The 25,104-nt window shown below is 44.2% G+C and overlaps 1 protein-coding gene across 1 annotated transcript in view; it reads left to right on the top strand.

Moving 5' to 3' along the window:
- Positions 1-25,104, top strand: part of DMRT1 (doublesex and mab-3 related transcription factor 1) — a 119,849-nt gene that overhangs the window by 31,846 nt on the left and 62,899 nt on the right. The window contains exon 3 of the mRNA XM_039461439.2: positions 16,481-16,764. Coding sequence (XP_039317373.1) covers positions 16,481-16,764 — 284 coding nt within the window. The remainder of the gene's footprint in view (positions 1-16,480; positions 16,765-25,104) is intronic.

The raw sequence follows: 25,104 nt of genomic DNA on the forward strand, positions 1-25,104 counted from the left end.
TATCATACCAAATGCACTCAAGGCTACTGTCTGACCTCAGAGAAGGCCAGGAGTGGAGGATTCCAAGTTCAGCTGAGTTTGGGAAGCCCGGCCAGGTGCAGCCCAGCCCTCCTGCGGTACCCTAATGATGAGCGTTTGGAGCAAGGATAACTTATTGTGTGGAGTTATTTGGTGGCTATCTTGCTTGATAGCAGAAAACGTTAACAAGGTGTTGTGATTGTGATAACAATAATAACATTTACTGAGCACTCATCACGTGGCAGAGCCTTTCTAAGTACATGTATTCTCTCATTTGATTCTCAAGTTACAGTAGTATTTCTCTGCTACGTGCCAAGGCTGGGATATGCCAATTATGTGACTTGGCCCATAATTGCATGGCGGTAGATTTCAGATCTGATCAATTAGTTTTGCTTAGAAGCCAGTGCTCTCAACCTGAAGTTTCACTGCCTGGCCATATTATTATTATTATTATTATTATTATTATTATTATTTTGAGATGGAGTATCACAGGTGTGATCTCAGCTCACTGCAACCTCCACCTCCTGGGTTCAAGCGATTCCTCTGCTTTAGCCTTCCCAGTAGCTGGGACCACAGGCATGCACCACCATACCCAGCTACTTTTTGTATTTTTAGTAGAGATGGGGTTTCGCCATGTTGGGCAGGATGGTATCAATCTCTTGACCTTTTGATCCGACTACTTCCGCTTCCCAGAGTGCTGGGATAACAGGCCTGAACCACAGCCCAGCACCACAGCCCAGCCTATTGTGTCATTCTCTGAATGCATAGTTCATAGAAAGAACTATTTCAGACCTCAGAATGAAGCCAGAGCTGCCTGGTTGGGGCTTTGTTGCTGTCTACTATGAATACAACTCAGAGAGCCAGCTCACAATGAGATGCCAAGCTCTAATTGCTCTCAGATCACTTCCCTTAAAAAAACAGGAGCCTGTATGATGGAAGTTTTCAAACTTTTTACTTGCAGAACCTCTCTACAACCTTAAAAATTCTTGGGGACCTCAAGAGCTTTTGTTTATGTGGGTTATATCTATCGATAACATACTAAAAACTAAAATTGAGAAATGAAAAAAAAATTCTTTTAAAATAATAAACTCATTACCTTGTAGCATAAGTAACATTTCAGTAAAAGTTACTACATTTTTCTAAATTAAAAAAAAAAAAAACAGTGAAGAAAGTGGCACATTTACATTTACATTTTTGCAGATCTCTTTTATGTTTGGCATAATAGGATGTAGGTGGGTTTTTGCATAGCTGCTGTTTTTGTCAGGCTGTTGTTTTAATGGAAATACATGAAGAAAATTCAGATTTACAGAGATAGTTAGAAAAGGGATAGAAGTGTTTTAATAGCCTTTTACCATAATTGTCACTCTTCTTTGATACTAGACCAAAACTTCACAGTGGTAATTGCTTACAGATTAGTTGTAGTGTGGAAACGAAAATCATGCTAACGAACATTGTGTACTCTGTTTCATTAAAGCCTATTGATCTGTCTCAGACTTGGTGTCCAAGATCAGACTAGATCTGCTGGTGTGTTCAAGGTGGTATGGCCGTAGACGCTCTTGCACTCTGGATGGTTCCTTCATCCATGTATGACTCTATAACATCATGCATTGGGCATTTGGGAAATACTAGTTCACTGAGTTATGTACAACTTCCAAATGTTGACACATTTTATTACAAAATACCAGAAAATCACATTCATTAATACTACTACTGATCATGTTAGAATTATCTTCAAATTAGGAAGCTGTCAACCACAATAGCGGGAGCCATACATTTTCTAAAATTCTAATTTTTACTTGAAAACTCAAATTTTGGCAATAAATACTGTCAGTTTTCCTTGAAGTGAGAGGCTCATTTAGTTCATTTTCAAGACAATGTCTGCCAAATATCTGAGTTTCGATAAGTGTGGTTTGCCATCAGTCATTCTTCCTAGGATGTGGTGTTCCTTTAAGAAAAAGCAGTGAGTGTAGATCATCAACAGTGGCAGAACTGCCCTTTTTCCTTTGGTGTGCAGAAAGGCTGTGTGAGTCCTTCCCATTGAATCACAGTTTTTTTTTTTTTTTTTTTTTTGAGACGGAGTTTCGCTCTTGTTACCCAGGCTGGAGTGCAATGGCGCGATCTCGGCTCACCGCAACCTCCGCCTCCTGGGTTCAGGCAATTCTCCTGCCTCAGCTTCCTGAGTAGCTGGGATTACAGGCACGCGCCACCACGCCCAGCTAGTTTTTTTGCATTTTTAGTAGAGACGGGGTTTCACCATGTTGACCAGGATGGTCTCGATCTCTCGACCTCGTGATCCACCCGCCTCGGCCTCCCAAAGTGCTGGGATTACAGGCTTGAGCCACCGCGCCCGGCTGAATCACAGTTTTTAAAAAGACGTTGACTGAGGTATAGATTTGGTCAAGTTACTTTCTCTTTCTGCTTCGTCAAGGGCATCAAGCAAAATTGACATACATTTTTAAAAAGTTTTAATGTTTTCCTTCACGGCAATGAGGAATAAGGGAGCGTTAGTAAACTTAGGTGACCTGCCACGTACTGAGGACCTGCGGTCTTCCCTACCCTTGCTCCTGTATCATCAGTGCCTGTCACCACAGTGAAAAAGGCGGATGACATCTTTATTTTATTGCAAAAATACTTTTGACCTCTTGGGCCCTCAGAAGGAAGTTGTAGACCAGGACCTCCAACCACATTTTGACAATTGCTGGGATGAGATGTAAGGGTGTGATTTCTTGATATCACAGTCCCAAGCTTGAATGGGTTTAAAGAAGTCCTCAACTTGCTGTGTTTGTGTGCACGTAGGGGGCGGGAGGGTGTCACTCTGGGAGTGCTGAATAATTCTGAGGCCTGGGTCCCATTGCTGGAGTCTGTCATGCAAAGTGCTCTGGGGGTTGGCCTGGTCAAGGGGAATTCTATAGACCCCCTACCTCTATAGAGCTCCTCTTGCGAAGAGCAGACAAGTGTGAAAACTTAAGGTTTAGAGGCAGGTTCTGAAATGTTCTTGGTAGGGAAGGGGCTCTTCAGTCCTATGACAACTGGAAACTTTTTTTTTTTTTTTTTGAGACGGAGTTTCGCTCTTGTTACCCAGGCTGGAGTGCAATGGCACGATCTCGGCTCACCGCAACCTCTGCCTCCTGGGTTCAAGCAATTCTCCTGCCTCAGCCTCCCGGGTAGCTGGGATTACAGGCATGCACCACCACGCCTGGCTAATTTTTTTATTTTTAGTAGAGACGGGGTTTCACCTTGTTGACCAAGATGGTCTCGATCTCTTGACCTCGTGATCCACCCGCCTCGGCCTCCCAAAGTGCTGGGATTATAGGCTTGAGCCACCGCGCCCGGCCAAACAACTGGAAACATTTTACAAGACAAATGCCTGATTGAAAATTGGTGATAATAAATTGAACTAGGTATCATCTTGAGTTGCCCAGAAGCTATGTGACACAAAACGGTAAGGTATAATTCGGTTTCTTACCTGTCTGCATTTACGTAGAGGTCTACTCCTTCACATCACTTTCTGGGACCTGCAAGGACAAAAAAAAGACAAAACCTCTATGACCTTATTACTAAAAGAAAGTTATAAAAGTGGGATCTGAATACTAAATAGACATGCCGCTGACCATGAGCAAGCTTAAACATGGATCTTTGTTCCCTCTGTTCAGCTCCCTTCATTCCCCAGAGAGAAAGACCCTGATAAATTAAGTTTCTCCGTTTTGTCTGATTACAGGTCAGAGCAGATCTTTTCTGTGGAGACCTAAATAAATGTACACTGTCAGTCAAACCAGTTCCTAATTGAAAACATCCTCGGTCTAAGAAATATTTAAAAGGTTCGAGAAGGGAGTCTCTGTAAGACCTCCTAGAATGTAGCCCTTGATGAAGAGAACTGTGTTGGGAATTACCCCTTTCTTCTTCCCCAGCCCCAAACTCAAGCTTTCTCATTGGCCTGTTGGTGGCACAACCTGCTCCTCCAGTCTGCTGGGAGGTGTTGTTGACAGAGTCCCAAACTGTCTCTGACATCTTGCCAGTGGCTGGACATTCTGCATTGGCCTACAGAGAGAAATCTTGGTCTTGGCTGTGAGACAGGCTTTCATAGCCGTGAGCCTTGCCTTGGAGGGTCAGAGAAATGGCATTTCCTCCAAATATGACCCTCACTGTAGGATTCACAGTTTTCCTTGGTGACTTGGGGGAATTCTGAGGCACAGGCAGAGGTGTGGAAGAAGGAAGAAGCTGGAGAGAGCAGGAATCAGGCCAGGGAGAGGCAGAAACCCGTGCAGGTGGACGTGGGATGCTGCTGACGTTAGCGTGCCGCTGTGCTTTATGTGCCAGCCTTTTCAAGCCCAGTGAGGTTTCTCTGGTGGTGTGTGTGTGTGGGGGGATCCCAAATTCCATACCACCTTGCCAGCAGCACCCCCATTCTCCTTTTGCAGTGGACCTTGTGCTCTACCTGCGCTGCCGGCTCTTCTCTTAACCTCACTTGTGCCTCGAAGCTCTCTCTGTGCGTCTCCTCTCTGTCCTTGACTTGGAATTCCTTTCTTATCCTTTGTACACCCAGAACCTTCTCTTGCTTAAAGGTGTCTTTTGGGAAACCCTTCTGATGCTTTACATTTGCCTTCTCACTCTTCATCACCAGAGCTCCTCCAGGCCATGGATTTGTATTCTTGTCAGCCAGCACTTTGGGAATTGCTGCACACAATGGATGGGCTTTGCTTTGGGTGCCTGGGCTTTCCAGTAGCCCCAGGGCAGCCTGTTTCAAATCAAGACCTGTTCACCTTGAAGGCCTGTGATTGCTCCGCCTCCTGTTTGTATTTTCCCCTTCTTCCCCTCTCCATCTCCCTCCTTGATTCCTTTGATCTGGTTGTGCTCAACCCAACCCCCATCTTTTTTTTTTCTTTTTTCTGAGACACTCTGTTGTCCAGGCTGGAGTAAAGTGGTGTGATTTCGGCTCACTGCAACATCTGCCTCCTGGGTTCAGGTGTTTCTCCTGCCTCAGCCTCCAGAGTAGCTGGGATTACCAGCACCTGCCACCACGCCTTGCTATTTTATTTTTAGTAGAGACTGGGTTTCAACATGTTGGCCAGGCTAGTCTCGAACTCCTGGTTTCCAGTGATACTCCTGCCTCAGCCTCCCAAAGTGGTGGGATTACAGGCGTGAGCCACCAAGCCTGCCCCACCTAGACTTTTTCACTCTCTGACTGTTGCCAGATCCCATTTGCATAACCTGCCACCCATCCCACATTGATGCTCCACACCCTTGTGAACCAAGCCTGCTCCTATCTTTAAAAGCCAACTTCGGGTTCACTTTGCTATGAAAAGAGTTCACACCAGGAAAAAAAAAGGAGGTGACATTCCTTCAGAACCAAATTACATTAAAAAGACAAAACAAAAATCTCTTCCTGGGAGAAAGGAGAAATAGGCTCTACCACGTTCCATGTCTTATGCTACAGGAGCGACACTACTGAGCCAACATCAGTGGAATCTGTACTTTGAAGGTTGAGATGAATCCTTCTCTTCCCCCAGTGAGGAATATCACAGTGTCATCCCCCAGATTCCATGAAATCAGTCATCAAATGACACAATCTTATAAAAAAATACATTAACACCCCTTGACCTCCAAAAGGAGAGTCTGGGTGCAGTGGCTCACACTTGTAATCCCAGCACTTTGGGAGGCTGAGCTGGGCGGATCACTTGAAACTAGGAGTTTGAGACCAGCCTGGGCAACATAGCGTGACCCTGTCTCTACAAAAAAAAAAAAAAAATTAGGTACGGTGGCATGCACCTGTAGTCCCAGCTACTCGGGAGGCAGAGGCAGGAGGATCACTTGAGCCTAGGATTTGGAGGCTGCCATGAGCCATGATCACACCACTGCACTCTGTACTTTAGCCTGGCCAGGCTAGGCTGTTTCTTTATTTTAAAAAAAAAAAAAAAAAAAAAAAAAGAAGAAGGCCAAGCGAGACCTGTTTCTTTATAAAAAAAAAAAAATAGGGAAAAAATTGTAGGCTTTTTCTATATTCTCATAGCGCTTAACATAACATGTTAGTTTGTGATGGATAGTTGTCAGACTTAACTGGTGAATAATTTTGCTTGACTAGTATGTAAGTCTTTTATTTTTTTTATTTATTTTTATTTTTTTTTTGAGACGGAGTTTCGCTCTCGTTACCCAGGCTGGAGTGCAATGGCGCGATCTCGGCTCACCGCAACCTCCGCCTCCTGGGTTCAGGCAATTCTCCTGCCTCAGCCTCCTAAGTAGCTGGGATTACAGGCACGCGCCACCACGCCCAGCTAGTTTTTTGTATTTTTAGTAGAGACGGGGTTTCACTATGTTGACCAAGATGGTCTCGATCTCTCGACCTCATGATCCACCTGCCTCGGCCTCCCAAAGTGCTGGGATTACAGGCTTGAGCCACCGAGCCCGGCCCTTTTATTTTTATGTATTTATTTTTTTTTTTTTTGAGACAGAATTTCTCTCTGTCACCAGGCATGAGGCTGGAGTGCAGTGGCATGATCTTGGCTCACTGCAACCTCTGCGTCCCGGGTTCAAGCAATTCTCCTGCCTCAGTCTCCTGAGTAGCTGGGATTACAGGTGTGTGCCACCACACCCAGCTAATTTTTGTATTTTTTAGTAGAGACGAGGTTTCACCATGTTGGCCAGTATGGTCTTGATCTCTTAACTTCATGATCCACCCGCCTTGGCCTCCCAAAGTGCTGGGATTACAGGCATAAGCCACTGCGCCTGGCCCTGGTATGTAACTCTTAAAACCCAGAAGTTAAGTAGGAGAAGCACCATGCAAGGTATGGGACTATAAAGAGAAAATCTGGAGTATATAAATTAGTCATTTATATGAGGTCATGTGAATCACAAGTAGTCTTACTGATTGGTTTGTAAATGGTAAATTTTGCTTTTATTTGTGACCTTTTTTAGCTTCATGCTGGAAACTGTAACATTGGGTTTTTTCATGGAGGGGGGTGTGGATCCAGATTTGAACACAGAGGACTCAAAGTGCAACAACTTTGGGAATCATGGCACCAGCAAAGGGGGGGCAAGCCTTCACCTACCTTAAAATGAATTACTGGTTAACTACTATTAATATGCCATGGGCCCAGAGACCAGCATATAACACTCCACGATCAATAAGGGTATTTATCATGTGCAGGTATTGATCTCTCATGAAGGAGTGAATCATATTTTACACTGCATATGTTAGTGCAAAAAAAAATATCAGCGGGATTGTGAAGCCTCATGAAAGAACTGGATGTGCAGAAGGTAAGCAGGTAGAGCCATGAACATGGGTATTAGAATAATAGGTGATTGAGCTCATAAGCAACATCCCTGCAGATGCATCTGAGGGGAGACAGTAAGCTCTCATGCGATCTGTGGGACAAATGCTGTTGGTCATTTTTCCACATATATATTTCTTGAGTTCCTGCTGACTTTCCTAGTGGTTGGATCCGGTGCTTCTGATCTTTTGTTCTTATTGCACAAATTAAGAGTATATACCAATAGTTACAGTACTTAAAACATCTGGCCAGTCTCGGTGGCTCACACCTGTAATCCCAGCACTTTGGGAGGCTGAGATGGGCAGATCATTTGAGATCGGGAGTTTGAGATCAGCTTGGCCAACATGGTGAAACTGTCTCTACTAAAAAGAAAAAATTAGCCAGATGTGGTGGTGTGCACCTGTAATCCCAGCTACTCTAGAGGCTGTAGTAGGAGAATCACTTGAACCCAGGAAGTGGAGATTGCAGTGAGCCACCTCCTTTTTTGAGACTTAGTCTCAAAAAAAAAAAAAAAAAACAGAAACAAGCTGGGTGCTGGGAGGCTGGGATGGGTGGATCATGATGTCAGGAGACTGAGACCATCCTGGCTAACAGGGTGAAACCCTGGGTCTACTAAAAAATACAAAAAATTAGCTGGGTATGGTGGCACGTGCCTGTGGTCCCACTTATTCGGGGGGCTGAGGCAGGAGAATTGCCTGAACCCCAGAGGCAGAGGTTGCAGTGAGCTGAGATAGTGCCACTGCGTTCCAGCCTGAGCAAGACTCCATCTCAAAACAAAACAAAACAAAACAAAACAACAACAAAAATCCACCTAACTTCATATTTCCATTTGCACCATAGCAGCAGATCTGAAATGGGAAAGGTTGCCAGTCCCCTTTGCAGAGTGTGTGAAGGGCGTGTGGCTTGCTTCTTCAGTGCCCCGCTGCTCAAACCTCTAAGGGAGATTACAGAGGGGCTGTGGGACTCTGACCCCATGGCAGGATCTAGGGGTGAATGTTTACAGCTGAAGCCCCAGTGGATGTGCGTTATAGGGTGCCCTTTTAGTTTAGCTGTCTGTAGGTGACTTGTATTAGTCAGCTCAATTAGATCCTCTGCCTTATTGCAAGGACAGAGGGCTTTCTGTATCCCTGGGTTCTTGCCTTGGTGTACTAGAAGAATCAGATCACACGTGGGCTTGGGGAATGAGTGCAAGGTTTTACTGAGTGGAAGTAGCTCTCAGCAGATGGGGGAGCCGGAAAGGACATGGTTTTCCGCTGGAGTCAGGCCACTCTGACTGCCCCAGCCAAACTCCAAATTGTTCCACTGCTCAGTGCCCTAGGCGGGTCAGTGGCTGGCCAGTGCCTGTTGGTCTGCTCTCAACGCTGAGCTGCTTGCCTCCTTCCTCCAGTCTACTCTCAATGCCCAGCCCCTTATCTGTCTACCTGCCAGGGTCTCGGGGGTTTTCATAGGCACAGGATTAGAGGCATGGCGGGCCAGGGTGGTCTTGGGAAATGCAACATTTAGGTGCCAAGGCAGGAGTGCCTGTCCTCACCTAGGTCCATGGGCACAGGCCCCGGGGGTGGAGCCTTCACCAGGGACCACACCCTCCTCTACCCAGCACCTCCCTGCCCATTTCTGTATACAGGTTGATAATTCTGTAAGGGACTACTGGTTAAGAAAGCCCGCACATTATCTTAGAAACAGTGCTGCTAGCTTTCTGTTATTATTCATTAAGCAATTTTGGCCAATTATCATTCTAGAAAAATAGAGATTGAGATCCAGCTTAAGAATTTTCAACAGACTCAGCTGGGCACAGTAGCTCACACCTGTAATCCTAGCACTTTTAGAGGCTGAGGCCAGCGGATCACCTACGGTCAGGAGTTTGAGACCAGCCTGGGCAATATAGTGAAACCCTGTCTCTACTAAAAATGCAAAAAATTAGCTGGGTGTGTGGCAGCCATCTGTAATCCTAGCTACTCAGGAGGCTGAGGCAGGAGAATCGCTTGAACCTGGAAGGCGGAGGTTGTAGTGAGCCAAGATCGTGCCATTGAACTCTAGCCTGGGCAACAAAAGCAAACACACTAGGGTAGTTTTTGTATTTCTGGTGGAGATGGGATTTCACCATGTTAGCCAGGCGGGTCTCGAACTCCTGACCTCAAGTGATCCATCCGCCTCAGCCTCCCCGAGTGCTGGGATTAAGTCGTGAGCCACCGTACATAGCCAAACTGTCACTTCTTACTGTGCCTTTTTATTTTTTTTCCCCTGTGGCTCAGAATGGGAATGGATGTGGTTGGGGGAGCTTATTCACAGTTTGTATGTAGAAAACCACTTTTTGAAAACTATATGTATATATAAGTATATAGATACTTCAAAATTTGTATGATAAATTCATATATTTTGTGGCATATCAGTTGGAAATCTTACTTTTAGGTTTATCATCAATTAATAGTGACACTTAGGCTGACTTACCATCTTCGCTGACAATCCAGTGTTGAAGCAAATGTTGCTGGCTCTTCTCTGGGGAGTTTGCTGTAGCACTGGCTGGGCAGATGGTATACTCTGCTCATATTCTTATCCTCTGTCAGTCTGGGCAAGGAGTCAGATCTTCCTTCTGAGGCTGGAATATCATCCGATCACTCAGCAGTTGAACAGGCATCAAAAGGGAAGCTGGATGGCTTTCCTGGTCCCTGGATGACAGGTATTAAACATGTAATTTAGTTGTTTGGAGGGAATTCATAGAATACCAGACCTGCCAGTGGTTTTCACATAGCCTCCTTGTGCAAGCTTATGACCTCTTCTTGCCTGGATTATTTAAAGAGCCAAGTCTATTCCCCCACCTCCTTATTCTCTTAGGTCTGTCTTTTGTGCTTTGATCATTTTCCTAAACTTTTTTTTTTTTTTGGAGATGGAGTTTCACTCTTGTTACCCAGGCTGGAGTGCAATGGCGCGATCTCGGCTCACCGCAACCTCCGCCTCCTGGGCTCAGGCAATTCTCCTGCCTCAGCCTCCTGAGTAGCTGGGATTACAGGCACGCGCCACCATGCCCAGCTAATTTTTTGTATTTTTAGTAGAGACGGGGTTTCACCATGTTGACCAGGATGGTCTCGATCTCTCGACCTCGTGATCCACCGGCCTCGGCCTCCCAAAGTGCTGGGATTACAGGCTTGAGCCACCGCGCCCGGCCTTTCCTAAACATTTTTATGCGACTCCCTTGCTCTGAAAAACTTCACTGATTCCCTGAAGAAGAATTTCTTGGCCTGGCATTCTCATTCGAGGTGTTCAGCAATTAACTCCAGCATAACCTTCCCTTCTCATTTGCAGTCGTCTTCTATGAACTCTGCATTCCAGCGAGGCTCATCTGGTGTGGCTGGAACACGTCTTGTCCTTCCCTCCTTCGGGACTCTGTTGACCTCCCTCAGGACTGTTGATATTATTTGAATGTTTACCCACTTTATCTAAATCACCTCCATTGTGGCTCATCACTCACCATGGCCTTTTCTGACACCTCTCTGTATAGAACCATTTGGTGACATTATCTATACTGTCATTGTGGCACTTAGATTATTGCTTTGTAGATTTCCCAGTTTGCACCTAATTTCCCCAAATAGATGGCAAATTCTTAAGAAGAAATTAAATGTTAAATATCTTTCTTTGTGCCTTTGACAACATTTAAAGCAAGCTTTGGACGTAGTTGTTATAGGATAACTAATGAATGAATCAAATATAAATATAAAAATACAACTTAAGGTCAAGAATAAATGATGTTTGTAACACCTGCTCCTCTGGATTATCCAGAAGTCTTCTGAAGAATATTAAAATTTGACTCTGCATGTTTTGTACCTAACCAAATGCCTGACAAATAGTAGGTTCTTAGTAAATATTTGTCAAATAGAATAAGCACTTGAATAGATGAATTAAGTTACTCAGGTTAGAATAAATGAAGAAAGACTGGATATAATCCATGAAAATCACAACCATTTGGCAGCGATACACTCACAGCACATACAGCTTGGGATCCAAGCGCTGAGTTATTTAGGTAGAAGGCCACCTTTTCAATACAATGGAATTTTTTTTTTTTTTTGAGACAGTCTTGCCCCATCGCGCAGGCCGGAGTGCTGTGGTGCAATCTCGGCTCACTGCACCTGCTGCCTCCCAGGCTGAAGTGATTCTTCTTCCTTAGCCTCTCTAGTAGCTGGGACTACAGGCATGTACCACCATACCCAGCTAATTTTTGTATGTTTTGTAAAGGGGTTTGGGGGCTGGTCTCGAATTCCTGGGCTCAAGTGAGCCTCGCGCCTTGGCCTCCTGAAGTGCTGGGATTATAGCCATGAGCCACCACACCTGCCCCCATTTGTATACTTTTATTTAATAGGACTGTCACAATGATGCAGTAAGGGGCATGCAGGTATCTCATATTTTTAGGAATAGTGTATGGAGCAGTTGCTTTGAATTTTTAGAGTAGACCAGTGTATCTCAACAATTTTAGCACATCAGAATCTCATGGGCTGGGTGCAGTGGCTCACACCTGTAATCCTAGCACTTTGGGAGGCTGAGGCAGGAGGATATCTTGAGCCCAGGAGTTTGAGACCAGCCTGGGCAACATGGTGAGACCCCATTTGTACCAAAAAATTTAAAAAAAAAAAAGAATCTCTGGAGAGCTTAGTAAAATTCAGATTGCTGGGCCCCATTCTCAGAATGTATGATTTTATCAGTCTGTGGTGGGACCCGAGAATTTGCATTTCTTTAGTTCCCAAGTAATGCTGACGCTACTGATTCAGGGACCACGCTGTGCAAACCATTGGATTAGACACATGTAGCTTGACTGATACTCATTTCAACCTCTTCCGTTTACTAGTAGTGTTCACATAAATGCCAGGAGTTATAAAGCTATTTTTAACACTGAGCATTTTAATTTGGAATTTTAACAAACAGAGTTTGGTGATTTATAACATTGTACTTTGTAAAAATCTAATGTCTTAAATATGGTTAAACATTTTAACAGTGTAAAGGTAGACATCTACTCTTAGAAAGTCCAAGTGGTTTTATTACTTAAATACTGGTATGGAACAACTTTTCCAATACATACCTCATATTTATTCTTAAAGCTTGGTATAACTTGAAAGAGGAAATAAAATATGGGTAAGTGGAAAAATTATGGTGTTAATAACTAATTACAGCAGCTGTAACCAAACAAATCATTGCTTTGACCTGACATAGCATTTTATTTGAGGTTTACTATGCGGTTTATTGAAGCCATTCTCTCATTACCTTCAGAGTTACGACTGCCATCATTTTGTTGCTTGATAAACTGAGGCCTGATAAAAGGTTCAGATTAAGGTTATGCTGCAGAAATTCGAGAACCTGTGCTGTGCCCTGATCCTAGAATACTGCAATCCTTGGGTTTTTATTTAATTATTCATCTGCCACTGTATTTTTTTTTTTTTTTAAAGAAGCTTGCTTTTGAAAAGCAGACCCTAAGTGGGAGGTATTCAGTGTTTTCTACTGCAGGGACAGGCCTAAGTATTTAAAATACCTTTCTAAATGTCTATGAGATTGTATAGGAATGAACCATTAATGCTTATGACTGTGTGGTAGGATAGGTCATTCTATTTCTGACTTAGATGCTCATGTAATTTATTAAATTTGAGAAACTCATTCTGCTCTTGTGACGAGATAAACAATAGAGATAAGACATTGAAAACAAAATAATGATACGGAAAACCACCACTCATGCCACCAAACATAAGAAGAGAAAGGCCCAGTGGGGAAGCTGAGGAGGAACAAATGGACATGTGCCCTCTCCAGACTTCGGGTGTGGAATAATGACATTGGAAGGTCTCATCTCATTAGCTGGGAAGAGGAGAGAAGAAAGGAAAGGAATAGAATAAAATAGTGGCTTGGCAGTGCATTTACAGGAGCCTAGAATAGGAGGATTTGGTCTCCTTTCAGAGAAAAGAGACACCAGTGCTGACTTTAAAATGAGACTTCGAAAATAAATGTTGTAGATCTCAGCCAAACCTTCCAGCGCTTGCACTTGAGTTACGCCTGCCCTCCCTTGCAGGTTTTCCTTTTCCCACACACTCAGCCAGTGGATGGTTCCCGAGCACCTTCTTTGGGCCATGCATTGTGCTGGAAATTTCTCTCGTGAGCCATTTCTCTGTGCCTAAGAATCCTTAAACCACTTCATTTATTTATTTTATTTTTATTTTATTTGAGACGGAGTCTCACTCTGTCACCCAGGCTGGAGTGCAGTGGTGCGATCTCTGCTCAATGCAACCTCCGCCTCGGGTTCAAGCAAGTCTTCTGCCTCAGTTTCCCAAGTAGCTAGGACTACAGGTGTGCACCACCAAGGCTGGCTAATTTTTTTTGTTTTTTGTTTATATATTTTTTTAGTAGAGATGGGTTTTACCACGTTCGTCAGGCTGGTCTTGAACTCCTGACCTCAAATCATCGGCCTGCCTTGGCCTCTCAGTGTTGGGATTACAGGCATGAGCCACTGCGCCCAGCCTGATTCTTTTTTTTTTTTCCTTAGACAGAGTCTCACTCTGCCACCAGGTTGGAGGGCAGTGGCGCAATCTCGCCCCACTGTAACCTCTGTCTCCTGGGTTCAAGCGATTCCCTGCCTTAGCCTCCTGAGTAGCTGGGACTACAGGTATGTGCCACCACTCCCAGCTAATTTTTTGTATTTTAAAATAGGGTTTCACCGTGTTGGCCAGGATGGTCTTGATCTCCTGCCCTCGTGATCTACCCACCTTGGCCTCCTAAAATGCTGGGATTACAGGCCAGTATAACTCTTTAAAAAGTGAAGCAAGGCCAGGTGCACCGTCTCATGCCTGCAATCTAGCACTTTGGGAGGACAAGGTGGGTGGATCACTGGAGCTCAGGAGTTTGACACCAGCCTGGGCAACATGGTGAGACCCCATCTCTATTTTAAAAATTAAAAAAAAAAGAATATCCTGAGAGCTTATTAAAATTAAGATTGCTTGAGCTCAGGAGTTCGAGATCAGTCGGTCAACATAGTTAAACCCCGTCTCTACTTAAAAAAAAAATTCAAAAATCAGCCAGGCAGGGTGGCTTGTGCCTGTACTCCCAGCAACTTGGGCATCTGAGGCAGGAGAATGGCATGAGCCTAGGAGGTGCAGGTTACAGTGAGCTGAGGTCGCGCCACTGCACTCCAGCCTGGGTGACAGAATGAGATCCTGTCGGAAAGAAATAAAAGAAAAGTGAAATGACAAGGTCTTATGACTCCCCGGAGCTTTTACTTTTTTTTTTGGACACAGAGTCTTCCACGCTGGAATGCAATGGTATGATCTTGGCTCACTGCAACCTCTGCCTCCCGGGTTCAAGTGATTTCCCTGCCTCAGCTTCCCAAGTAGCTGGGACTACAGGTATGTGCCACCATGCCTGGCTAATTTTTTTTTTTTTTGCATTTTTAGTAGAAATGGGGTTTTACCATATTAGCCAGGATGGTCTCGATCTCCTGACCTCGTGATCCACTTGCCTCTGCCTCCCAAAGGGCTGGGATTACAGGCGTGAGCCACCACGCCAAGCTGGAGCTTTTGCTTTTAACTCACATTATTTCTGATGCCAAACTACTTAAAAAATGATTCTTCCTCAGTCCCTTCAGCAAATATTGACCCACTGTGTCTCGCAGTGTGCTAAACACAGAGAACGGTGGCGTGCCCGGAGGAGGCTGGGTGCCTTCCTGCTGGATCACGTCCTAGTAGGAGAGAGGCCTGCAGTCATCGTCTCTGGATTTCTCCTTGCTCTTTGCTCTCTTGCAGGCCTGCGTCTGCTCCTTTTTTCATGGTTCAAACTGCAAAGCCCTGAAGACCTAGTTGTCTGTTGGTCTTTTCTAAAACTGTTTGCTTGATGTCCCAACAGCAGTTGACACCATGGCCTGGTCCCTCTGTAATTCACATCAGCTTTAACCTCTGTAACATTGTATTCTCCATTTTTCACACTCCAGGCCTTGGCAATCTCCTTTATCCCATAACGGCTCCTCCCTTCCCTGCCCCAATGGAGCTGGCACCTCCAGTGGTGACTCTTGGATCTGGCTTCCAGCCTTAACCTCTCCCAAAAGCACAGGTTTCACGTTCCTCATCCTCACCTAGCCCTCCACCTGCACGTGTGCCTGCCCTCTGCTCTACACACCCAGGCTCCTGCCCTCCACCTCCCCTGCATCTTAATTCCTAGCAGCCCCTCAGCCTTCCAGTTCTGCTGCGTTTCATCCCCCCAATAAACACTTTACTGTCTATGCTGAAGGTTGGCAAACTAGTCTTTGGGTCAGATGAGCACACTCCCTGTTTTTATAAATAAAGTTTTACTGCAACACAAGCATGCTGCAGCGGTGACCAAATAGCTGACAAAACCTGAAATAGTCACTAACCTCTTAAACCGGAAGTTTGTCTGCCCCTGGTTCTTACCATTGGCCAGATTTCTGAACATACATTATCAGCTGTGGATGAAAGTTAGGGAAACTGTTCACCTAAATTCACCTAAACTCTTGACCACTTGCTTTGACTTTCTGACATATCTATGTGGCTACAATTAATTTTGTTTTAAGAATGCACAATTGGGCCGGGCGCGGTGGCTCACGCCTATAATCCCAGCACTTTGGGAGGCCGAGGCAGATGGATCACGAGGTCAAGAGATCGAGACCATCCTGGTCAACAAGGTGAAACCCCATCTCTACTAAAAATACAAAAATTAGCTGGGCATGGTGGCACACGCCTGTAGTCCTACCTACTCGGGAGACTGAGGTAGGAGAATTGCTCGAACTCAGGAGGGCGGAGGTTACGGTGAGCCGAGATTGTGCCATTGCACTCCAGCCTGGGTAACAGGAGCGAAACTCCGTCTCAAAAAAAAAAAAAAAAAAAAAGCACAATCAGGTCTACTAGATTTGATCTTCAGTTTCTTGACATTATGTTAGGAATTTCTGGATAGAAGTTGTGCTGTCGGTCTTTATGTGATTAAAATCACCTGTAAAATGGTTTTGGTAATCTCAGTAAAAACAATCAGCTGAGTCAGCTGTGTCACCAGAGTAACAACCTGAGAAACCCTCCTTTATTTTAGCTATAGGAGAAGCAGCAGACGCTTTTGTCCTCTGCGTTATTCAGGTACTTTACTCCACAGATCTTGAGTAGGAAGGTTTAGAGGTAAAGTTTTGCGGACTCCCACAGTAATACCGTGTTGTCTTTTTCTTTCTTCCGTTTTAGAGGGACGTATGGTCATCCAGGATATTCCTGCTGTCACCAGCAGAGGGCACGTGGAGAACACACCTGACCTGGTTTCAGACTCCACCTATTACAGCAGCTTCTACCAGCCGTCTCTGTTTCCTTACTACAACAATCTGTACAACTACCCGCAGTACTCCATGGCGTTGGCTGCTGATTCGGCTTCTGGGGATGTGGGAAATCCCCTTGGGGGATCCCCTGTGAAGAACAGCCTTCGGGGCCTCCCTGGACCTTATATGCCTGGTCAGACAGGAAACCAGTGGCAGGTATGATATTAATTACCCAGAGAGTGAACTGGATGTGTGAAAACCACATGCACGTGCACACACATGCACATACACACAGGTAGACACACACACGTGTGCCATTTTGCACACGTGTAGGCACAGTATGCTAAATGTGTAAGAAATTTTTTATGTCAATAATGCCCTTTAGCCACAAAGGTTGGCTGCAAGGAGTTGTAAAGAAATAATGGACAGACTTGTTTTCTTTTTCAAATTTCACTTTTCTTATTTTTTGAATGCTATGTTGCATAAATAACCAGTTGGCCAGAGGCAGATTCACAAGTACTGAATGAGGTTTGTCCACCACTTTGTTGGGCAGCTTAGAAAATGCTGGGGAAAGCCTCTGGGTGGCAGTAACCTACATGATGAATTTGCACCTTAGGAAAGAAACAGGTCATAATCTGCATGCAAGAAAGGCAGGAAAAGGAATTAGGTGGATTTCTAACTGAGCTGGACCCAATCTAGGTGCATTTTTTGCTAGGAATAGAGGCCAGTCTTTCATTCTCCAGGTATGTATTTTTGTTTCGTTGTTGTTTTTAAAGAGAGTCTTGCTCTGTCGTCCAGGCCTGAGTGCAGTGGCACAATCTTGGCTCACTGCAATCTCTGCCTCCGGGTTCAAGTGATTCTCTAGCCTCAGTCTCCCAAGTAGCTGGGATTACAGGCATCCAGCACACCGCCCAGCTAATTTTTGTATTTTAGTAGAGATGGGGTTTCACCACGTTGGCCAGGCTGGTGTTGAACTCCTGACCTTGGGTGATCCACCCACATTGGCCTCCCAAAGTGCTGGGATTACAGGCATGAGCCACTGCGCCTGGCCCTAAGTATGTATTTTGAAAATAGCACACAATCAAGAGTGTTGGCTTTTTGGAGTAAAACAAAGCATTTTGCTTTATCAGGGAAAGGAGCATTTATCCAGGGCTGCTCTGCTTCTGCAGTTGCAACCATTTTCATCATGCCCGTTTGTTAGCATCAGATTCAAGGCACCAAAAGCATTCAGAGTCTAGATTACCATGTATAGATGTATTTTTTTGGGAATATGTAGGTGAAAGGTTAGACTCAACACCTCCAAACCCCCTCCCAAGTGAAAGACATTAGGATTCTGCAAGAACTGTTCTCATTCTGGAAGCATTTGCCATGCTCAGGCTTTCTCAGTGGGGATTGGATTCACTGTAATGCCACGTAAATATTTGGGAGTACATTGCAAGTGTTTGACCCTCTTTTCTGACCCACCTTTATTGAGGTATCATGGGTAAATAAAAATTGTATATATTTAAGATGTACAATGTGATGATTTGGTATTTATATACACCCTACACAATGATTGCCACAATTAAGCTAATTACAAACGCATTCATCACCTCACTTAGTTAGCATTTTTATGTGTGTGGTGATAACACTTAAGACCTAATCTCTGAGCATTTTTCGGGTATACAGTATATTATTAACTACAATCACCATGCTGTACATGAGATTCCCAGGACTTATTCATGTTATAACCGAAACTTTTTACCCTTCACCCAACATCTCTTTTTTTCCCTTCCTCACTCAATAAATTTTATTTCCCCCATTGTTTGCAAATGCTTTGACTTGAACAGTAGATATTTGTTAACCATTAGTATCTTGGTTCTGTTGAAGGAGTAAGAACATTCTAAGCTGAAATTCTTTTTCTTTTTCTTTTTCTTTTCTTTTTTCTGAGATAGAGTCTTGCTCTCTTGCCTAGGCTGGCATGATGTTGGCTCACTGCAACCTCTGCCTCCTGGGTTCAATCAGTTTTCCTGCCTCAGCCTCCCAAGTAGCTGGGATTACAGGCGCACCCCACCACTCCCGGCTAATTCAGCGTCTCTTTAGACTTCCTTAAGCCCATTTCAAGAACATGTGTGATATTTTCCTCGAGCCATTCTGTTCCATTTTGCCTCTGCCTTTTGTAGGTATTAAAAGGTCGTTACAATTTAAGTCATCAGGTTGGTAAAACTGAAGTCTTTCCACTTTTTGGTGCTCTTGCTACCCTCAGGGATCTGACTTCTTGGGTGTATTCAAATGTCCATTGTAATCCCATAAACTACAAATTTTCTTACATTTTCCATACTTTTTTTTTTAATCATACTGTTTTCAAAGAGAGCTTAAAGCACATTGATAATTGGAATTGAGAGGTAATATGCGTATAAAGGAAATGCTATGATTTATGGTCAGGCTGGACCCCTTCAGGCCTTTCAAAGTGCAGCTGGATTTTATGCTTTGGGGCAGGCTTTTGGTTGACTTCTCTTGGAGACTCTCCATCCTGAAGGGAGAAAACAGTAGCTTAGAGTGTTAAAAAAGCAACTCATTGTGTAGATTGCCAGGGGGCAGGAGCTGTTGTTGGAGTGTGATGGTTTTTGGCTGCTTCAGACTCTGAGGATGAAGTCGGTGGGGGGAAGTGTGCTCCTGGTAGTTTAGGTTGAGAAAGTAAATATTTTGCTGAAAGACAACCAGCTCAAGATCAACTTTCCAGCAAAGTCAGAAATCTGCTAAATTAATTGATGTTCCCATTTTGTCAAAATCTTTCAGATGGCGGATGTCTGACATATTAATGTTTATTCTTACCCTACTTGGAAAACCTGGGACAGGTTACGACAGAAGTGTTGGATTTCCTTGGAAGGCCCTTATCAAAGCCAACCCTCCCAGGGCCAGCCCAGAGAGACAGCTTTCCTGAGCAGCACCATTGCCTGTTCTTGGAGAGCTGCCTCGGCTGCTGTGCCCAAGGAGAGATTCCCCTGAGGGCCAGTTCTGCTGAAAGCTTGACTCAGATAGTGTCTACCTGTTAGCCAAGGTGGGAGGAAAAATCTTGGCTACACCTGCTTAGTCCTGTGGGGGATGTGCGGTTTTGATGCTTAGCATCTTTTCTAGAACTTACTGGACTGGAGACAGGCACCACTGGTTAGAGCCCTAGGAGAGACACGTAGACATCATTTAATATGTGAGTTTGTCTTCCCAGACAAACAAGCTTTAGCTTTCTTACTGGACGTAATTAAGCTTCCTTAGTTTCTTTCAGAGATATATTTATTTTCTTTCAGTGATTTGTTTCTTTCTCACATAACAAATTATTTTGCAGCAGCTGTTCTCTCCAGTTGTGCTTGGTGCCCGTTCTTCTTAGTTAATAATAATATCAGTGATGAGCTATTATTTATTGAACAGTTACCTCCCTACTGCCTTAGGAGGCAAATGATATTGAGGACATTGAGTCAACCCAAGAGGGTTGACTTGCTGAAAGTCACACCCAAGTGGGAGAGCCAGGGTTTGAATCTGTGTCTTTCTAGCTCCAAAGTATGTGTTTCTGCACCATCTGGTTATCAGTGGTTCTGCAAAAAACTCAGGGCTATGAGAATTCCTGCCCAGGAGTCCTCTGTGAGTTGATACTTCTTGGGAAAGTGCAGAATGTCTCGGCAGGTGAACCTTAACTGTAGGATCAATTAAGTACAAATACTGAGGCACTCTTTAATTCCTGAGGGCTTGGAATTTCTGCCTAAGTCCTTTGTTTTCCATTGGGGGCGGGGTCTTCTTATAACTCTCTTCACTGTGGAGGTCAGAAACAGCTAAGGATAGAGCCCTGTTGCTTTCTTGAAAGAGGTAGTCTCAGCTATCATTACTTAAAATATGCTGACTCCCTTGCTATTTTAGTTACTTCTAGAATCTGCAAACTAATTTTCAGTGAATATGATTATTAGTAATGCACATTTAAGCACATCTGCAATGCATGTGTAACATAAAAAATGATCCTAACAATTTGGATGAGGAGGCTCCACCATATGACCTCTGTCTCTTTTAACTCTGATATTTTATGCATCTGTGGATTAATCTTGTAAACAAATGTGAACACAAGCTTGGCTTAAAAATTTTTAAGGCATGTGCACCATTGGTCCTATTGGAAATGAACTCATTAAAAGTAGCAGAGACAACATAGATACGATTCATCGATTTGGAAAATGGCAGATGAATTCAGTCCAGCAATGATCACAGCAGAAATGAATCTTTTTTTTTTTTTCTGTTTGAGACAGAGTTTTGCTCTTGTTACCCAGGCTGGAGTGCAATGGCGCGATCTCGGCTCACCGCAACCTCCGCCTCCTGGGTTCAGGCAATTCTCCTGCTTCAGCCTCCTGAGTAGCTGGGATTATAGGCACGCGCCACCATGCCCAGCTAATTTTTTGTATTTTCAGTAGAGACGGGGTTTCACCATGTTGACCAGGTTGGTCTTGATCTCTCGACCTTGTGATCCACCTGCCTCGGCCTCGCAAAGTGCTGGGATTACAGGCTTGAGCCACCGCGCCCGGCTAGAAATGAATCTTAAAGTGTTTTGGACCACCCCATTCTGCTGCAGAGAGAACTGGTCAAGAGCTGAAGGGATCTGCTGAACACCAGAGCTAATTGGTAACCAGATCAATTAATTTAGGGGAACAATTGGTGTGCTTTCAGGAACATGGGTTCTGGCATTGGAAGATCCATATTCAGTTGTTTGTTTTGTGTTTTGTTTTGTTTTTTTTTTTTTTTTTTTTGAGGCGGAGTTTTGCTCTCGTTACCCAGGCTGGAGTGCAATGGCGCGATCTCGGCTCACCGCAACCTCCGCCTCCTGGGTTCAGGCAATTCTCCTGCCTCAGCCTCCTGAGTAGCTGGGATTACAGGCACGTGCCACCATGCCCAGCTAATTTTTTGTATTTTTCGTAGAGACGGGGTTTCACCATGTTAACCAGGATGGTCTCGATCTCTTGACCTCGTGATCCACCCACCTCGGCCTCCCAAAGTGCTGGGATTACAGGCGTGAGCCACTGCGCCCGGCCTGTTTTGTGTTTTTTTAAGATGGAGTCTCACTCTGTCACCCAGGCTGGAGTGCAATGGTGTGATCTCGGCTCACTGCAACCTCCGCCTCCTGGGTTCAAGCGATTCTCCTGCCTCAGCCTCCTGAGTAGCTGGGATTAAAGGCATGTGCCACCACGCCCAGCTAATTTTGTTTGTATTTTTAGTAGAGACAGGGTTTCACCATGTGGGCCAGGCTGGTCTTGAACTTCTGACTCAGGTGATCCACAATCCTTGGCTCCCAAAGTGCTGGGATTACAGGCTTGAGCCACCGTGCTCAGCCCCGTATTCAGTTCTAATTTGAGATTTAAGTATGTAATCTTCAGCAGAATACCTAACCCTGTAAATCTCAGTTTTCTTATCTGTAAAGTGGGTACCGTACCATCTTCATGGGGCTGTTGCATGGCTACATAATGCAGTGTGACAACTGAAGTGAGATTATTAATATACGTGGGGATTTCTGTGTAAGCCAAGAAGTGCTATGCTGTGATATCAACTGTAATGAATTTACTTCAGTCATTTCTACTTGGCCCTACTTTTTAAAAAAGAAATTTATTTATTTATTTTTAATTGAGACAGAGTCTCACTCTGTTGCCCAGGCTGGAGTGCAGGGGCACGATCTCAGCTCACTGCAACATCTGCCTCTTGGGTTCAAGCAATTCTCTTGCTTCGGCCTCCTGAGTAGGTGGGATTACAGGTGCACACCACCATACCTAGCTGATTTTTGTATTTTTTTAGTAGAGATGGGGTTTCACCATGTTGGTCATGCTGATCTCAAACTCCTGATCTCAAGTAATCCATTCACCTTGGCCTCCCAAAGTGTTAGGACTACAGGCGTAAGCCACCACACTTGGCCTAAACAATCTATTTAATTCTTCACTGTTTGTTCATACGTCTTTTTGTTAGCTACCTCAGCTCGCCTTTGTGGCAAGATAGGGTATAAAAATGCATATTTTATTATTAAAAGACTTGACATGTAGATATGAACCAAGTATGGATATGTATGGATAGATTTCTATATCACTGGGGAAGAATTTGATCCCCTCAGGAAATAGAAAACATAAAGCATGGGTGACAATTATAATGGTGCAAAATGTGTTAAGATACAGATATCACAAAGAAGTATTAAAATGAAAAAGCAAAAACCTACAAATAATACCCTTAGCTAATGTTGAAGGGAGAGAAACTAGATGGCTCACTTTTTAACCACAGTTGTCTTTTTTTTTTTCTTTTTTTGAGACCAAGCCTTACTCTGTCATTCAGGCTGGAATGCAATGGTGCGATCTTGGCTCACTGCAGCCTCCACCTCCCAGGTTCCAGTGATTCCTGATTCCTGCGCCTTAGCCTTTCAAGTAGCTAGGATTATAGGCATGTGCCACCAACCCTCGCTAATTTTTATATTTTTAGTAGACACGGGGTTTCACCATGTTGTTTAGGCTGGTCTTAAACTCCTGGCCTCAAGTGATTTCCCCACTTAGCCTCCCAGATGCTGGGATTACAGGTGTGAGTCACCGTGCCCGGCCCAGAGAGGCAGCAGAAGTGTCAGGAACAGGGATCCGGATGGCAGTCTTTCCCACACCTTGCTTTTTCTGCTTTTCCTGGAAGGCTCTCACACTCTGCGTTTTGGACAATGCCTTGCCCCTCCTGGTGGTAGCTTCCTAGGGATGGGTAGACTGGGAGCTCTCCATTGGTTGCTGCCCTCTTTGCAGAAGGTGCCCCACAGCTGCACTTCTGGAGGGCACCTGTGCTGTTCTCTCCTGATTGAGTTGGTGTGAAAACGGCTCAATCTTGAGGGCCAGAATCTGAGGTTGGGTCTTCAAGTAGTTTCTTGACCATGTTGGTAAGGCTGGACTCTCCTCCTGATTTCACCAGATGGAGTCATCTTTTTATTAGTTATTCTGCCTAGTAGCATACTTTTCTTAGATTCTGATACAAATTTGGGTAGTGTGGACATTTTACCCACATTAATTCTTGTAGTCCATGAACATGGAATGTCTTTTTATTTATCTGTCTTCAGTTTCTCTCATCAGTATTTTATGGTTTTCAGTATAGAAATCTTTCACCTCTTTGATTACATTTATTTTTTTTTAACTATTGTACATGGGATTGTTTTGATTTCCTTTTCAGATAGTTTGCTAGTCATATATAGAAATGCTAACTAATTTTTGTATGTTGATTTTTGTATCCTGTGGGATAACTCCTTTCGATTTATATCAGAATTAAGGAAGAAAGATTCAAATCTTCCAAAAAAATCAACATTTTAAAAAATAAGGAAGAAATTTGTATTAGAATCAGGAACTCCTTTTTGATTCCTAGGAAAAGAAAAACTGACTGGGCGCAGTGGTTCACATCTGTAATGCTAGCACTTTGGGAGGCCAAAGTTGGGTGGATCACAAGGTCAGAAGTTTGAGACTGGCCTGACCAACATGGTGAAACCCCATCTCTCCTAAAAATACAGAAATTACCCAGGCATGGTGGGGCACGCCTGTAATCTCAGCTCCTCAGGAGGTTGAGGCAGGAGAAATGCTTGAACCTGGGAGCTGGACGTTGTAGTGAGCTGAGATCATGCCACTGCACCAGCCTGGGTGACAAAGCAAGACTCCATCTAAACAAACAAACAAACAAAAAAAACGGACTCTAGTGGAGATCATCATAGCTTTTAAAGCTAGAAAGAATTCTTAGAGATGAGTAAAAAGGGTATCAACTTTTTATTGTACAGTTGAGACTTCCTGCAAGCCTCCCTGTAAAAATAAGCAAGCCACAAATAATTAACTGAGCCACCTACTAAGTGTAAGACCTACTTACAAAATAGAGCAGTCTCATAGCTCGGCATTCCAGAATCTTAAGGCTCTTTTGTGTAAATGCCCTGCCTTCCAAGAGCTGCTTTTAATTGCTTCTGGTCTGCCTCAGCCTGTGGAGGAGATTTGTGGCCCAATCATAGATTCCTGTCCTGTTGTGAAACAGGAATAACATTTGTGACACTGGAACAAACTCACGATGAATGGCTGGTTCCGCTGACCAGCAGCTCAATTTCACTTTTGCATTTAATTGCCTGCAAAAGCTGTTTATTGCCTTGTGCACTCCTCCACAGCAACATTATCTCTTAAATAAACATGTTGTACCAGGTTGACAAGGGAGAGGTGCATATCAAGTGAGCAGAAATAAATATAGGAGGACTCTGAGCTGTGCCTCGGATCTGCTTCCAGGCCCTGTGGCAGGCGCCCTCTTGACTGCTTTTCCGAAGCTTGTGCCATCAGATGTATAGACTTACATTCCAGCCATGGTTAGGGTGTGGTCAGATGCAGCACTAATGATTTCATTCTTTCTGGTTATGTGGTCTCCTCTGAAGTGTCTCATGATACATTGTTCATTGACAGTACGGCACCTTGCAGGAATGATTTTGTGTCTTAACATGCATTGAGAGCCAACTATGTGCTAGGGATCGACCACTGAACAAAACACAAAAATTGAGAAAAGTGGGTCTTGGGAGAAGGCTGC

Source organism: Saimiri boliviensis, chromosome 2, assembly GCF_048565385.1.
Source record: "Saimiri boliviensis isolate mSaiBol1 chromosome 2, mSaiBol1.pri, whole genome shotgun sequence".
In the NCBI taxonomy this organism is placed as follows: domain Eukaryota; kingdom Metazoa; phylum Chordata; class Mammalia; order Primates; family Cebidae; genus Saimiri; species Saimiri boliviensis.